The following is a 14,143-nucleotide window of genomic DNA, read 5'->3' as shown; positions in this document are numbered from 1 at the left end:
TTTCTTTCTTTCTTTCTTTTTACAAACAAACAACAGAACAATATATAAGACATCAGACAATACAATTACAGTACATACATAAATACAGTATAATAAGGGCACTTAGACTGGTAACAACAACCACAGAATCCTTATGGCTATGATCACATAATTACGGCGATAACAAAGAGTGCCATAGCTGTCTGTCAATGATTGTTCAGTGTTAGTGCACAGGAGTGAGTGTGATGCATGCTGGAGGGGCGGGCAAGTAATTAAGGAAGTGAAACATGAAGAAGCAAACCCGTTACAACTGTTTCCCACCGTGGAAAGCTTGTGAGGCGAAGTTGGTTAGCTTAGTGACTCGTAGTGGATTAGTGTTTTATATCTGTTAGTTGTACGACAATGTACTGATGATGTACACTCTGACTTCGGTGCGCTCCAGGGCAGGGCCGGTCCTGAGCAATCTGGCGCCCCAAGCAGGATTTTTCGCGGCACTGGCGGGACACTGGCACTGGGGAGACATTGGGGAGGTACTGGGGAGGCACTGGGGAGGCACTGGGGGGGCACTGGGGGGGCACTGGGGGGACACTGGGCAGACAGAGTTGGGACAGAGTTAAAAAAAAAAAAAAAGAAAAAATGTTTTTGGCGCCCCTCCCCCATGGCGCTCGAAGCCGTTGCTTCGTCGGCCTGTAGGAAGAACCGGGCCTGCTCCAGGGGCATGCACAGATACACAAGGTAGTGCTAGAGCATCTGCCCTTTTTCCCTCTGGACAGCAATGTGCCTTTTGAAAGTTAGTTTTTTGTACTGTTTGTTCATTTTATTTTTGTTTTGTACAGTGTACATGGGGCCACATATACATGTGTATATGTGGCCCATCATGGTGACATCGACCAATTCTGGATTAAAAGCAGCTAATATATTATTTATGCCCCAAAATCTATAAATCTCACAAAGGCAGCCGGCGGTGCGGGCTTTATTCACTTGAGCACCTACCCCTCAAGATGTCTGTGCACTGGCGCTATCCTCTTAGATCGACATCACATCATGTAAACAAAAGTCTCACACACAATTGCAAGAGTGAGTTTTAACTCTTTTTATTTTTAGCCTTCATCAGTGTGACACACTGATGAAGGCTGGATATCCGAAACGTTTGTCATTTATATATGTAAAAAACTAGAAAATAAAAAGAGTGAAAACTCACTCTTGCCATTGTGTGCGACCCTACCTTTGTTTATATGATGTCAATCTACAAGCTCACAACACATTGTGACACCTTTTGAGCTTGTAGATATGCTATTTTCGGAAAATTTTCACCTAATAATGACATGCCCAAAATAGGGACACCGGGTTGAAATAAGTTAACAGGTTGATTTTCTACTAACAGCTTAGAGATTCAACATAGACCATATATGTGTTTCTCTTAACTGCACATTTTCTCTGAGTATGTTTTTGTTTTTTTATAATTTTTATCCCACGATTTTGTAACCCATTTTCACCCCTGTGTCAATTATCTAATGTGATCCTGGGCTCTACACACCCTCCGCCAACCTAGTCCCCATATATGGGGGACATGGGGAGAGCAACGGACTTTAACTCATGCTTCCTTCATGCCTGAGTGTCCAAGTTGCTCCTTTACACCTGACAGGGAGTATGTTTAACCAGTAAAATAACAATCCTGTCCATTCTATCAAGTAACCCATTCCATGATTTTCTTTCATTTAGCTGAACCAAGCAGATGGAATCTACCACAGAACTCCTGCACACTGCCAGGGAGAGGCTTGGGACAGGGCCGTACCTTCATCAGGAAAAAGGGAGAGACATCCTGAAAACCCTGGAAAATTTAAAAAATGAAAAATGTGAACGTTTCCAGTGGCATCTCTCTAAGAATGTGATGTCCGAGTTTGAAGCCATTCCAAAGAGCCACCTGAAGAACAAGAGCCGGTATGAAACGACGGATGTGATGGTGGCTTTTCACACTGATGACACAGCTGTGAAAGTTGCAGTGGAGATCCTGAAGAAGTTGAGTCGACATGATGCAGCACAAATGTTGATGGAGAAATAAACATCTGTCAAACATGGAAATGTCATCCTGTGCATCTCTACCACAGACCTCCTCATGTGCAGCCTGGAGGAGTTGGGAGGTGAAGATTTTGAACGTTTCCGGGAGCAGCTCTCTCAGAAATTGTTGATCGTTTTTTAAGCCATTCCTAGGGCCCGCCTTGAGAATAAAACTCGGGAGCAAACAGTGGATTTGATGGTGGGTGCTCACACTGAAGATGGAGCTGTGAGTGTTGCAGTGGAGATCCTGAAGCTGATGGGTCAACGCAATGCAGCAATGATATTGCCGCTGTTAAATAGGAATACTGAAGTAATACTAAAGAAATTCCAGCAGCGTTTCAGACTTTTTCTAGAAATATTGTATGAATTGGACCAAGAATGTTTAAAATCATTCCAGCAGAATCTCTATCAGCCAACGACGATAGGGTTTGAAGCCATTCCTAGGGGATTTGATGGTGGCATATTACACTGATGACAGGGCTGTGACTGTCATGGTGGAGATCTTGAATCGGTCAACGCAATGCAGCAATGAAGTTGCAGAAGGAATATAGAGCTCTCTGCCAAGTAGACGGTACTGTCTCTCTGACCTTCATCTCCAGATGGTGAAGATAAAGAAGCCATCTGCTCATCTGCCCTTCCTCGTGGTAATCAAAATATCAAATGACAATAGGATGACAAACAAACACAAAACAACAACAACATCAACAACAACAACAACAGTGAAACATAACATTTGTACATAATAGTTTTTGAGGGAGGGGTGAGTCGTCATACACCTCCCCGCTTGGATGTTTTCCTACTACTATTATGCTATTTATTTTAGGGGTGGGCGATACAATGTCTCCACGTGATATGTCTTTTCAGAGATGTCGTATATATATCGTGATACAGTGAATGCACATTCTATGAGTTGCAGTTCTATACCTTAATTTATACTTCTGTAGAACGACGGATTTGTTCGCAAAAATAATACGTATTTTGGTCTAAATTGTCTGTTACTCCTTTTTCTTTTAGTTATTGTTACCTTGTAGGTGGGTACTGTTATGTAACTTTAAAAATAACCATAAAAACACATGAAAAACATATTTTGATATATGTTTCCATATCGCCCACCCCCATGTTTTTCAAATGGTGGGCTACAATAAATAATAAAAAACAATGAATAACATGCATTTTGTATTCTGTGATCATATAGCTTTTATGTTATCGATTTGATAAGGTTAACAACAATCAGTTAATTATATATGATATGAGATTTAGAGTACACACTCTTTTTTATGGAATGTAGAGCAAGCTGAAGATAAAGCTGTTTTAACCACATTAGCCCTTGTGTCCCTATTTTGGGCATGTCATAGGCTCAAACATTTTCAAAAATAGCAAAAGATTTGATCTACAAGCTCACAACGCAACATGTAAGCTTACAGATGACGTTATTAATTATACACTAACCACAGCAATATGATTAACATGAAAAAACAGCTAATAAGCTTTTCTTCTAACAAGTGTCAGTTATAAATGGCTTGCAAATACAGCTTTGCTTACAATAAAATATAATTCCCACCCAGGCAGTCAGTTCTCAAACATTTCCATGTCAAGGACCCCCACATTGATACAGTGCATATTTGGCCGTAGACCTCCATCTAAAAATATCTTGTGCCATGGGACCATGTCAAAAACGATTCTACATCGTTCTAATATATTTAAACATTTTTCGAAAATAGAACATTATGTAGATCAGCTATATTTTTGACAATCTGGATTATAAAATAGGGTTACATTTGTAAACTGATTGTTGTGATGCTATATTTTGCTGCTCCTGGAACCCCTGCTGGAACTCCTTCAAGGACCCCTGGCCTAGTACTATGCCAGTATGCCTGGTAGTGGTAGTGGTCCATGCGCAGACCCCACTTTAAGAACTACTGCTACGTCCGGCCAGGGAAATTCCCCCCTGTCAGGTGAAAAGAAGCAGTTTGGACTCCTCCTACATAGAAGGAGGCATGAGGTCAGTCCGCTGCCCCCCCAGGTTGGCAGAGGAAGTGTAGCGCCCAGGATTACATTAGATAATTGGCACTGGGTGAAAAAACTGGGTTGCAAAATCGTGGGATAAAGAATTTAGAAAAAATAAAAGAATAACTACTGCTTTCGACATAGGACCCTGCTGAAGGATCTCAAGCAGCGGGCTAGGCTCATATGGTGGCAGCGGTGGCCGAACGGATAGCGGATCGGTCTTGATACCGGAAGGTCGCCAGTTCGAATCAGCGGTCCGACACGTTAAAATTACCACCGCTGAAGTGCCCTTGAACAAGGCATTGAACCACTACGATGAAATGTGTTCTATGAGCAGGGCCTGGCTGGAAACAAGTTCTTGAGCTTAGCCCAGATACCCTGGGTAAATATAGTAATCATTTCATTTCATTTCATTAAAAGATCATTACACATCATCAACAGACAGTTCAGCACTGGACCATTGTCATTTTTGGTCCCATTGTCATTTTTCAGTGAATGGATTTGCGTATCTAAAACAGTAGGTGGCAGCATTGCACCTCTAAAGCCCAAACCAGAGTAGTGGTATAGACTAGTAGAGCAGTGGCCAGTCGTTGTGAACTTGTAGATTGGCTATTTTCACTAGTACTTCTTAAACATTAGTTTTCTAATTTATGGAATGTCTTAGGATTGTCTTTGATTTATTCATGAAATTACTAGTGAAAATGTTTTTTGAAAATGTTTTGAAAGAATAATGAAAAACAAAATTTAGCAAACACAAAATAAAGGGGCCCATAAAAATGTGTCCACGACCCACAAATGGGTCCCGACTCCCGACCCAGTACTGTTTGGGAAACAGTGTAGAGTTGTAGACTACTGCCACAGCAAAGCGGTAGGTGGCAGTAATTCACCTCAATCAATCGTCGTCAAGAGGGGAGAGAGAAGAAGTAGTGTGACTTGTCTTGTAGTCAGAGAGGCGTGCTCATTCTACAACTATCACAAGTACTCTTCATTTAATTAATAACAACGCTTACCCGGACCGAAAAGTTATATTCGTGTGGTGAGAGGCACGCGTCTTCCTTATAAACACATTGCTTTTTGAGAGGTGGGTATCTGGGCAATTGTTATGTTTCTTTTTGATGAATATAAATGGTCATCTTGTGTGCTAGCTAGCTAGGATAATGCTGTGTGTGTGTTGCTAACGTAACGTTTTACTGTCAGCTTAACTAATGAATTATGAATGAATGAAGCCATGAAATCACACTCGGACCAAGGCGTCAACACAGTACGGGTGGTGTTAATATAAATACAATGACTCTGCGTGGCAATCCCTTGAACTAAGGCAGCTATGACCGCATGTGTTAGCTGTATGGTGCTATAATATGAAGCCTAAAACAGTGTTCCCTGCAGTATAGTAGCATATGGCATATTATTTCACATGGCTTTGTGGTTTCACAGTAAAATCCCAGGTGTTCCTTTAACTACTGAGTGTACAAGCCCGAAGGGGTCATTCTGTACAGTCGATATGAGTCAAGAGTAACAATGACTAAGAAAGGAGGTGATGTCTAAAATGTCAGATTGTCAAGGAATAAATGGAAGCAGGCAACGTCATGATTGTGCATAGGCCTTTGGTTTGGGGCAAGAGAAATAAATGCCATCATGCTGCCATAGCAACTGCTGAATAAGATGTGAAATATATGGAAATTGTATCTGAGCAAACTAGACTGCTTGTAGCCCAAGATTTAGACTCTCGTAGATTTTCGATTCTGACGAATAAAAAAACCTCTACGAGAGTCTATATCTTGGGCTAGACTGGTTGATCACAATGACACAAATGTCACCCCTGCCCAGCGTCCATATATGGAGCTGGTCTGTTCTGACCTCACAACACTCCACATTTGGACATGCTTGACACAGAACTCCACAAGCTGGCCTGTCCTGACATCCCAACACTCCATATTTGGGCATGGCTGACACAGAACTCCATATATAGGAATAAAGGTAGACTGAGACACATACAGAAATCTGACATCATTCTGACGTCGGGCATAAAATAGACACAGCCACAATATCTGGGTGGGGCATGGATTTCCAACTTGCATCATTCCAAGTAGGCCAGTGCCCAACGAGCACCGCCGTAGAGGCCCCGCGGGCACCTCTAGTTAATGAAATTAGAAAAACTGTTACCATTGATTTGTATATGAAATTGGTGGAACGTAATATGGCCTATTGGCCTTGGGATATAATTGTCAACTCATTGTCCTTGTATTTGGGAGTCTGGGCCATGTTCACAAACTTGTGCTCAGGGGCCTGCAAATGCAAAAAAAAGGTTGGCTAAATACTGTTCCGTCTCTATTGGCTATATGGCTATTATGGGATATGGAGATTATGGGCTAGCTGGAAAAGGCGATGTTTCATTTTTCCTTAAGTAGCTTCAAAAAACAAAACAATATCTGTCTAGTGTGAAGTAGCAGTTTTGTCATCAATGTGCTATCTTTTTTTCCTCTGTGTTGAGCATGTGCCGCAGTTGAATCTGGTATGACTGTAATAGCCTTCTTCTGATCAGTGTTTGGATCTAATGTGCAGAGCCTTGATCCTTTTGTGCAGATCTAAATAAAGGTGTGTGTGTGTGTGTGTGTGTGTGTGTGTGTGTGTGTGGGACAGTTCTTATGGCTGCTACTGAGATGGAGTCGAGTAATCCAGAAAACAAAGCAGACCACCATCACCACCACACCAAACCTGATGATTCCAAGTATCCATTGAAAGTGCTGTACTGTGGAGGTAATGATAATAACGCTTTCACATAATCCAGCCTCTGGCCAAATTATTTATTGCACATTTCAACAACCTTATGATCAATACGTATCGTGATACAATATATATAAAATATATATAAAACGATATGTGTTGATTTAGAATAATGACCGTGTGCGTGTCCTACTAAATGTACCTTTGCAGAGTCCTAGACTACCGACTGCTGATGGTTTGACAAATATATTGTCACTTTCCAATTCCAAATCAATTTGAAAAAAACGTTGTTTAACATTTAAACAAAAAGCAAGGAAAAATACAAATGCATGTTTTGATGGATAAATGCAAAAGATGTAATCATGTATATCGTAACTGTCGGGCAGCAACTGATGCTGATGTTAAAGCTGTGTCACACAGCATTTCCTGCCGTATCGATATGGTACGATATGATTATCATGCAGGAATACGATGAGATGAATTGAACCCACCCCTAGTTTCTGCCTACTTATGAACATTTTCACTGGATCTGTTTACTGTCATGTGTTTAATCATGATATTTTCTGCCCCTTTTCTAGTGTGCTCCTTGCCTACGGAGGTACGTTTCCAACTTGTAACCGATTTTAATGGGTTAAATTATTACTCTTTTGCAGTGGTTCTGCAGTGCTGCTATTTTGAGGGTCCTATGTCCAGTTTTGAGGGTTTGTGTAAACACAAATATGAATTGGTCCTAACAAACATGCAATGCCATTGACAATGTATGGCCAGTTTTGAGTGTTTATGCAAACACAAACATTCAATGCCTTGACAATGAAATGCCAGTTTTGAGTGTTTGTGTAAACACAATCATTTACATTGTGCGAAGACAAGTGAGGACACAAATTGTGATTGGCTGGAATGAGATGATGATTTTTTTTTTAAATGTATTTTATTTCCAAGTTGTTTCTACACATTTCTATCCCCTATGTTGAATTTAATCACTTGACTAAGGGAGGAGTGATCAGTTCCTCTCCCTTTGGTCTGCTGAAAGGCGGATTTTCAGGCCTGTTTTAAGGGATGCCAGTGATTTGCATTTTTTAGGGATGCCACCAGATGTATCGGTAGGTGGAAATCTCCAATAATCTGGTGACGAGAGGGACTACCTGACTGTATGTAACGTTTACCTTTTCTGCTCTGTCTCCAGTACTGTGAGTACATGCCCGAACCTGCCAAATGTAGGCAGTGGCTTGAGAAGAACTTCCCAGATGTATTCGCTAAGATGAGTGTAGGTGAGTTGAGCTCCGTTCGATATTTTATCCACTTAAAAGAGCCATGGAAACCTAGTCCGGTTTTCTAGTTTGTTTTCTGCTTCATGTTAAAAGCTACAGATGGGTAAAAACATGGCAGTTTTATAGCACACAGGCCCCTTTTCCACCATGGCTGAACCGGTTCGGTTCTTTTTCCCCGCCTAATATTGAACCAGTTCAGAGTATTTCCACTGAAAATTAACCCCATTTTGGGGTTCTGTACAGTATGTACAGTATTAAAACATTTAAAAACTTTGATACTGCTATATAAATATTTGAAGTTTTTCAGAAAACTTAGGTCAGGCTTTAGAATGCCTTTTTAGAATCGGCCTCAGGCCTAAATGGGTTCTAAAGTTGGTTCGGAACTGGAACCAAAAAATGGCCGCCGGTTCTGTGAAAGCAGTACGTTTCCAAAAATCTAGAACGGAATAGTTCTAGAATCAAAGTTATTTTGGTGGAAAAGGGGCCTCTGTGTTGTAAGCAATGCAGGTGTAACTGGTGATTTAGGGGTGTCAGTACTAAGTACTGTCCCAAGTATGCTTGGCACTGGGCACATTTAATTCATCATTATTAATATCATTAGCAGCAGCTGCTTGGCTTACTAGCTTGCCATGTTTTTTTTACCCTTCTGTAGTTTGTAACCTAAATGGGAATACTGTACAAAGTACAATATCAGACTTTCATGCTCCTTTTAAAATGTAGACTAGATGCCTACAATGTAAAATGTCAAGCAGTGGTTCTCAAACCTTTTCACACAAAGAACCCCCAAATTGATAGTTTGGCCACGGACCGCCATCTCAAAATATATTGTGCCATAGACCCCAGAAGAGTTTTTTTCATTGTTTTTTTTTTTAAACTATTCAAAATAAAACAAATCTGGATTCCCCCCCCCCAATATTTTCAAAAGAAAACTACAACGTTTTCTAACGTAGTTTTTTTTGTATTGATATATATATATATATATATATATACACAATATTGTTATTTAGAATACATGGAATGACAGCCTTTTATAACAAGTCCGATTAAATTGCCTTGCCCACTCCCTTACATTTTCAATTTTTTAAACCCATAAATAAACGAACAAAGTGCAAAAAGAACATAGAAATATCACATTTTTGGAAAAATAAAAGCACATAAAAAATAAGAACACATGGAAAGAGGGGAATGTATAGATGGAAGGGTAGATCGGGGGGAGAGAGAAGAGGGGGGCCCCAATCACTCAATGAGTAGGGATTAGTTGGCGATTAAAGAATAACAAAGGATCCCATTTCTTTTGGAACGTAGAGAGATTACCTCTGGTAGAATATCTGATTTCGAAAAGGACATTACTTCTCTCAGCCATTGGGTACTAGAGGGTGGTCTAGTAGATTTCTCTAACGTAGTTTTTGTGTGGCTGCAGCAATAATGCAGTAGATGGCGCTGTAGTGACCCCTCGTTGCATGTTGTATTCTGTCCTACTGGCCCTGAAGGAAACGCACCCAATCAGGAAACTGCTAGTGGAGAGGTTCCCCCTGCTGGCGAAGAGGAAGAGAAGAAGAAACAGAAAAGAGGTCTGTTGCCCTAAATCTGTTTTCAGATTTGTTTAGGTTTTAAAACAATGTATGTATGTTCTGTGTTAAAATGTACCCCTTAAGCACTTAACCACTTAAAGGACAACTTTGTTTTTTTTTCATGTTTTAGGCTGTTAATACAGAAAGTAAAAGATTAGTGTTAATATGTTTTCATTTGCTGCTTTATCTCGTTTAAGCGATTTTAGCTATTTTTGACAGGGGGGGGGGGAGGGCATTCGAACAAGTGGCTAAATTTGTATTGTTTTACAAATAATGACTGCGGTTTCTTATTTACTATAGTTCTACTAGACCACAGGAAATGTCATCTGGCCACAGATCATAGGATCTACTGAATCTGAAGGGGGAGGTGACTAACTGACATATTGAGCCTACAACACACAGTATGGCACGCCCCTACTACCTCCCCCTTCACATTCAGTAGATCCCGGATTCTTTTGTGGCCAGATGTAGTTTCCTGGGGTCTAGTAGGACTAGTAAATACTGATAAAGAAATCTCTATTCAATTTAGTAAAAAGATACATATTTAGCCACTTGTACGATTGCCCCAGCCCTCTATGAAAAATTGCTAAAATTTGTGTGACACAAGGCATGTTTCCATAAAGCCCTGGTTTTGCGCAATAAGGCTCTTGCGAATAAAATCCTGAATGGCTGGCTGTCGGAAAAAACACACTTTATTATAGGCTATTATTTAATATCGCTGTGTTCTGGGTAGAATCCTGTAGCGTGTGATGCTATCAGATTTCAGATCAAGTAGTGTTTTACCACCTTAACAGAACGCCAAACTTCATGAACTTATTTTAAATCTCCCAAGAAGTGCATTTTATCAGTGGATGGAAGCGGAGGACAATGCGCTTTTCTTTTTTCGACTTAATGAACATAATGCTTCCTATTTTCTCAAAGGCTTAATGGAAACATACCTACAGTCGTAAAATAGGACTTATTATGGTTAATATTTGTCCTAAATGTATTCTCAAAGGAATAATAAAATGAGTTTTGTATGAACCTGCCTTTTTCACTATTATAATAATTAACATAGTAATATGTAGTAGCCTAACAGTCAGTGTTCTCTGTCCTTCAGGAGGCAGAGGCCAGATTAAACAGAAAAAGAAGACCGTGCCTCAAAAAGTTTCAATAGCGAAAATCCCAAGAGCCAAGAAGAAATATGTCACACGGGTCTGTGGTTTGAATACATTTGGTAAGTGTGAACTATAGTGTAATTTTAGCGGCTTTGGATGTTCTCTCCGTATTTTATGTCCGTCATCAGCCGTTATCATGACGTTGACATTGTCCGGTGTGGCGTAGGCCACGTTGTCTGACTATTACTAACTATAACGGCTAAATCTAACCCTAACCTCAGTCTTAACCGGCCATGTAAGTTTCCAGACGTTTTCGCTTCAGCAGCAGTAATTTCACTTCCACATTTCCTAGTTGCTTATTCGCTCGCGGTATGAAGTATGTGGAACTGCCTACTGGCTGCATTCAATAGACTTGATAAGGACATACTGGTGATTATCGCTTGATAACATTTGATGCAGGTGGTAGTTTTCTACTGAAGACGAGCAGACAGCCACTGAGTAAAGTCATTATTATTGTAAATATGTGTTTTTCTTTTTGCACATCAGATATTGACCTTAAAGAGGCGCAGAGATTCTTTGCCCAGAAGTTCTCATGTGGTGCCTCAGTCACAGCGGAGGATGAAATCATTATTCAGGGAGACTTTACAGATGACATTATTGATGTCATTCAAGAGAAGTGGCCGGAGGTATGTTATTTGTGAAATAATGTTCAAAGTTGGTAAAAAAACTCTTCTATTGCAGTGGTTCTCAACCTGTGGGTTGGGACCCCCAGGGGGTCCTGATTTTGGAGGGTCCCCAGATAAAAAAAAAGACCATTACTGCCTCAAAAGTAACCAACAAATTATTACTATACTATAAAAACTGGTCAAACTTAAGAAAGATATTATATGGATATTATAAGATATTATAAGAAAGGTGTTGCGGCAAAATGTAATGCCTCAACAACTACCATTCCAAGTGCTTGTCAGGGTGGGGGGGGGGGGTCCCCAGTTCAAATATAATTATTTGGGAGGTCGACCGCCTGAAAAGGTTGAGAACCGCTGTTCTATTGTATCGACTAGCTTTATTGTCTGCATGTAGGGCATTATGGAACAACAAGTATCCAATGAGTAACTATCTGGCCTTTCACATTGAATGCACATGAGCTGCAAATTGCATTCAGCTTGTGCAAACGGAGAGCCAAGCGGCAAAAACAATATACCTGTATATTGCAGATATTCAAGCATATTGTATACCAGCCATTTATATATAGTATCTAGTCTATAGGTAGCAGCTAGCAGTAATAATATAGTAGATATCATCAATGTAATATAGTGCTTATGATTTGCTATGTAAATACTTTTTTGTGTGTGTGGTTTTATCAAAGTAGTCCAGTGTTCTTAGGACACACACACACTGTGGTCCATTCAGCCCTGCCCTCTCTGGCTAGCAGATAAGCTACTTGCTGCGCTTTGAAAAGTCAGTGACTGGAGGGATCAGAGTTGAATTTAGTTGGACTTGGGAGTGCACTCGCACGCACGCGCCTACATGTGTGCATGCGCACAGAACAGCCGATAGCCTAAGCCTACATTGTTATAGTGTAATAAGTGTATGAGAGTTTTACACAAACAAACACAAAAGTAGACTTGCAATAATCAGATAAACGTCCTTACTGTGCTGCAGTAGTGAAACTAAAAAGTTTGCTTTGTACAAATCTCTTCTTTGATTCTTGTTGCGTGCGGAACACCACAGAAGCAGTGAGTAGACTAATGGAGCCATATTGCTAGCTGTGTTGCTTACTGTGAATGAGACGTTCAGGTACCTGTTATGTGAAGTAGTAGCCATTTGATTTGGGCATGGTACTTGACACTGCGTGAAAATAGGGGGGGATGGGGTGGCGCCCACCGCCAGTAAACCTAGACCACTAGGTACTTGGTGCGTCTTTTAAAGTCTGGTGACGCGAGGTTAGGTGCATCTTCTCTGCTATCTGGAGGTGCCTTTTATAAATCTAGGGGGACGCGTTCTATCGTGCATGCGCGTGCACCGTTCCGTACCACGCCGTGATATCAAAGGCACTTGCCGCTAGTGTGCAAGTAGGTTTCACATTCACTATTTGTTATAGGACAAAGAAAATGTATATAGGCACATACTGTGGCTAAACAAAATTAAATAATGGAAAATGTAGGTATTTACTGTAAAACCTTTTTTTATCACACATTGGGATTTCAACAAAGGTTTAAAATGATATGCACAGGAACATAACACAATATACCGATATGTCTTTCTCTTAGGTGGATGATGAAAGCATTGATGATTTGGGAGAAGTCAAGAAGTGAAGACAACTATGCACTTTTACTGAAAAAAATGATTTGACATGTAACAGCAACAACTTGGCCAAATGCACACACATCAATGTTAAAAGTTGTTTTATATCTATTTTATTTACTGTATATAAAACTGTGGATGTGGCCACGTACTTGGCATTTTAGTTATTGGTGGCTGCTTTCTCTCTCATTTGCCAAAGGTGTGGTGATGTGAATTCCTCTCAAACGCTGTTCAATCAAGTTGACTGTAGCCTAATAAATTTAATTCTCCTTCACCAGTTCATGCAAATCCCTCTTTCCTAGTCTTTATTTTCTTTTTTTAAATGCACACATTTATATTTTACTGAATCTAGAGGGATTTTCTGAGCAGTTGCTACAGATTTGTTTTTTTCAGCACTAAGTATTATTTCATCTCATCTGAGTCACCTTTTTGACCCAGCAAGTTAATCTTTTTTCAGTGACTCCTCCATCCCACTCTATACCTGTGTATTCCCAAACACAATATTGTTGCTGTCAAACAGAAACCGCTTATTTCCATATTTAACTCTTCATGCCCCCTTCCCATAAATGAATCATACTACAGTGTCACACACAAATTGATCTACAAGGCTCAAAACGTGTCTCATTGCAACTCGTTTTAAGCTTGCAGGTCTGCTATTTTTCTTATTTGAATCCTGAAAATGGCTTGAATGTGATGTTTCCACCCGACAGTAACAATATTCTATAATGAAGGCACTGAACATCTGAATTGTTGAAGAATGAAAAAACATTGCATGGATGAACCTGGGACGTATCCTCAATGATGTATCCCAAGGTCATCAGGGTTTCAGGTCTCGCACTCAGGTGACGCAGCCGGGGTGATCAAGTCCCGACTTACGTCCCAGTAGCTACTGTACCCACGATCAGTCCCATTAGGGAAAGACAGGGCTACACAGTCCGCCGCTCCTGAACTACTCTGCCGGGACTGGGAGGTCTGGCACGAGGCTCTGTGGGTTGACTCCTGTCCGGGCCCCTCCTACGTCTAACCAGGTCCTGTTCTTACCAGGTGCAGCCAGGACCTGTGCGTTGCACCAGACTCCCAGCACCAGACACTTCATTCAGGAGTGGTGGATTCTTGAGCCACAATGGTTCCGCAG

General features: G+C 40.7%; 1 protein-coding gene across 5 annotated transcripts; it reads left to right on the top strand.

The window, feature by feature from the left end:
- The first annotated feature begins 4,884 nt into the window (after positions 1-4,884).
- denr (density-regulated protein) lies at positions 4,885-13,282 on the top strand. Of its 5 annotated transcripts, none has more exons than XM_079524757.1 (9): positions 4,886-5,080; positions 6,628-6,648; positions 6,679-6,801; positions 7,347-7,366; positions 7,952-8,037; positions 9,519-9,607; positions 10,707-10,823; positions 11,251-11,390; positions 12,975-13,282. In XM_079524757.1, exons 3-9 carry the CDS (start codon positions 6,690-6,692, stop codon positions 13,017-13,019), a joined length of 609 nt encoding a protein of 202 aa, XP_079380883.1. In that variant the 5' UTR covers positions 4,886-5,080; positions 6,628-6,648; positions 6,679-6,689; the 3' UTR covers positions 13,020-13,282. The 5 variants fall into 5 exon arrangements, with proteins under 5 accessions (XP_079380885.1, XP_079380883.1, XP_079380884.1 ...); XM_079524756.1 differs by having other exon boundaries at positions 4,887-5,125; XM_079524759.1 differs by lacking the exon at positions 6,628-6,648 and having other exon boundaries at positions 4,885-5,125; positions 6,685-6,801; positions 7,952-8,036; positions 9,527-9,607.
- Positions 13,283-14,143: the final 861 nt, after the last annotated feature.

The sequence above is a fragment of the Electrona antarctica genome, assembly GCF_951216825.1.
Source record: "Electrona antarctica genome assembly, chromosome: 16".
Taxonomy (NCBI): Eukaryota; Metazoa; Chordata; class Actinopteri; order Myctophiformes; family Myctophidae; genus Electrona; species Electrona antarctica.
This window is presented reverse-complemented; position numbering and strand designations above follow the sequence as displayed.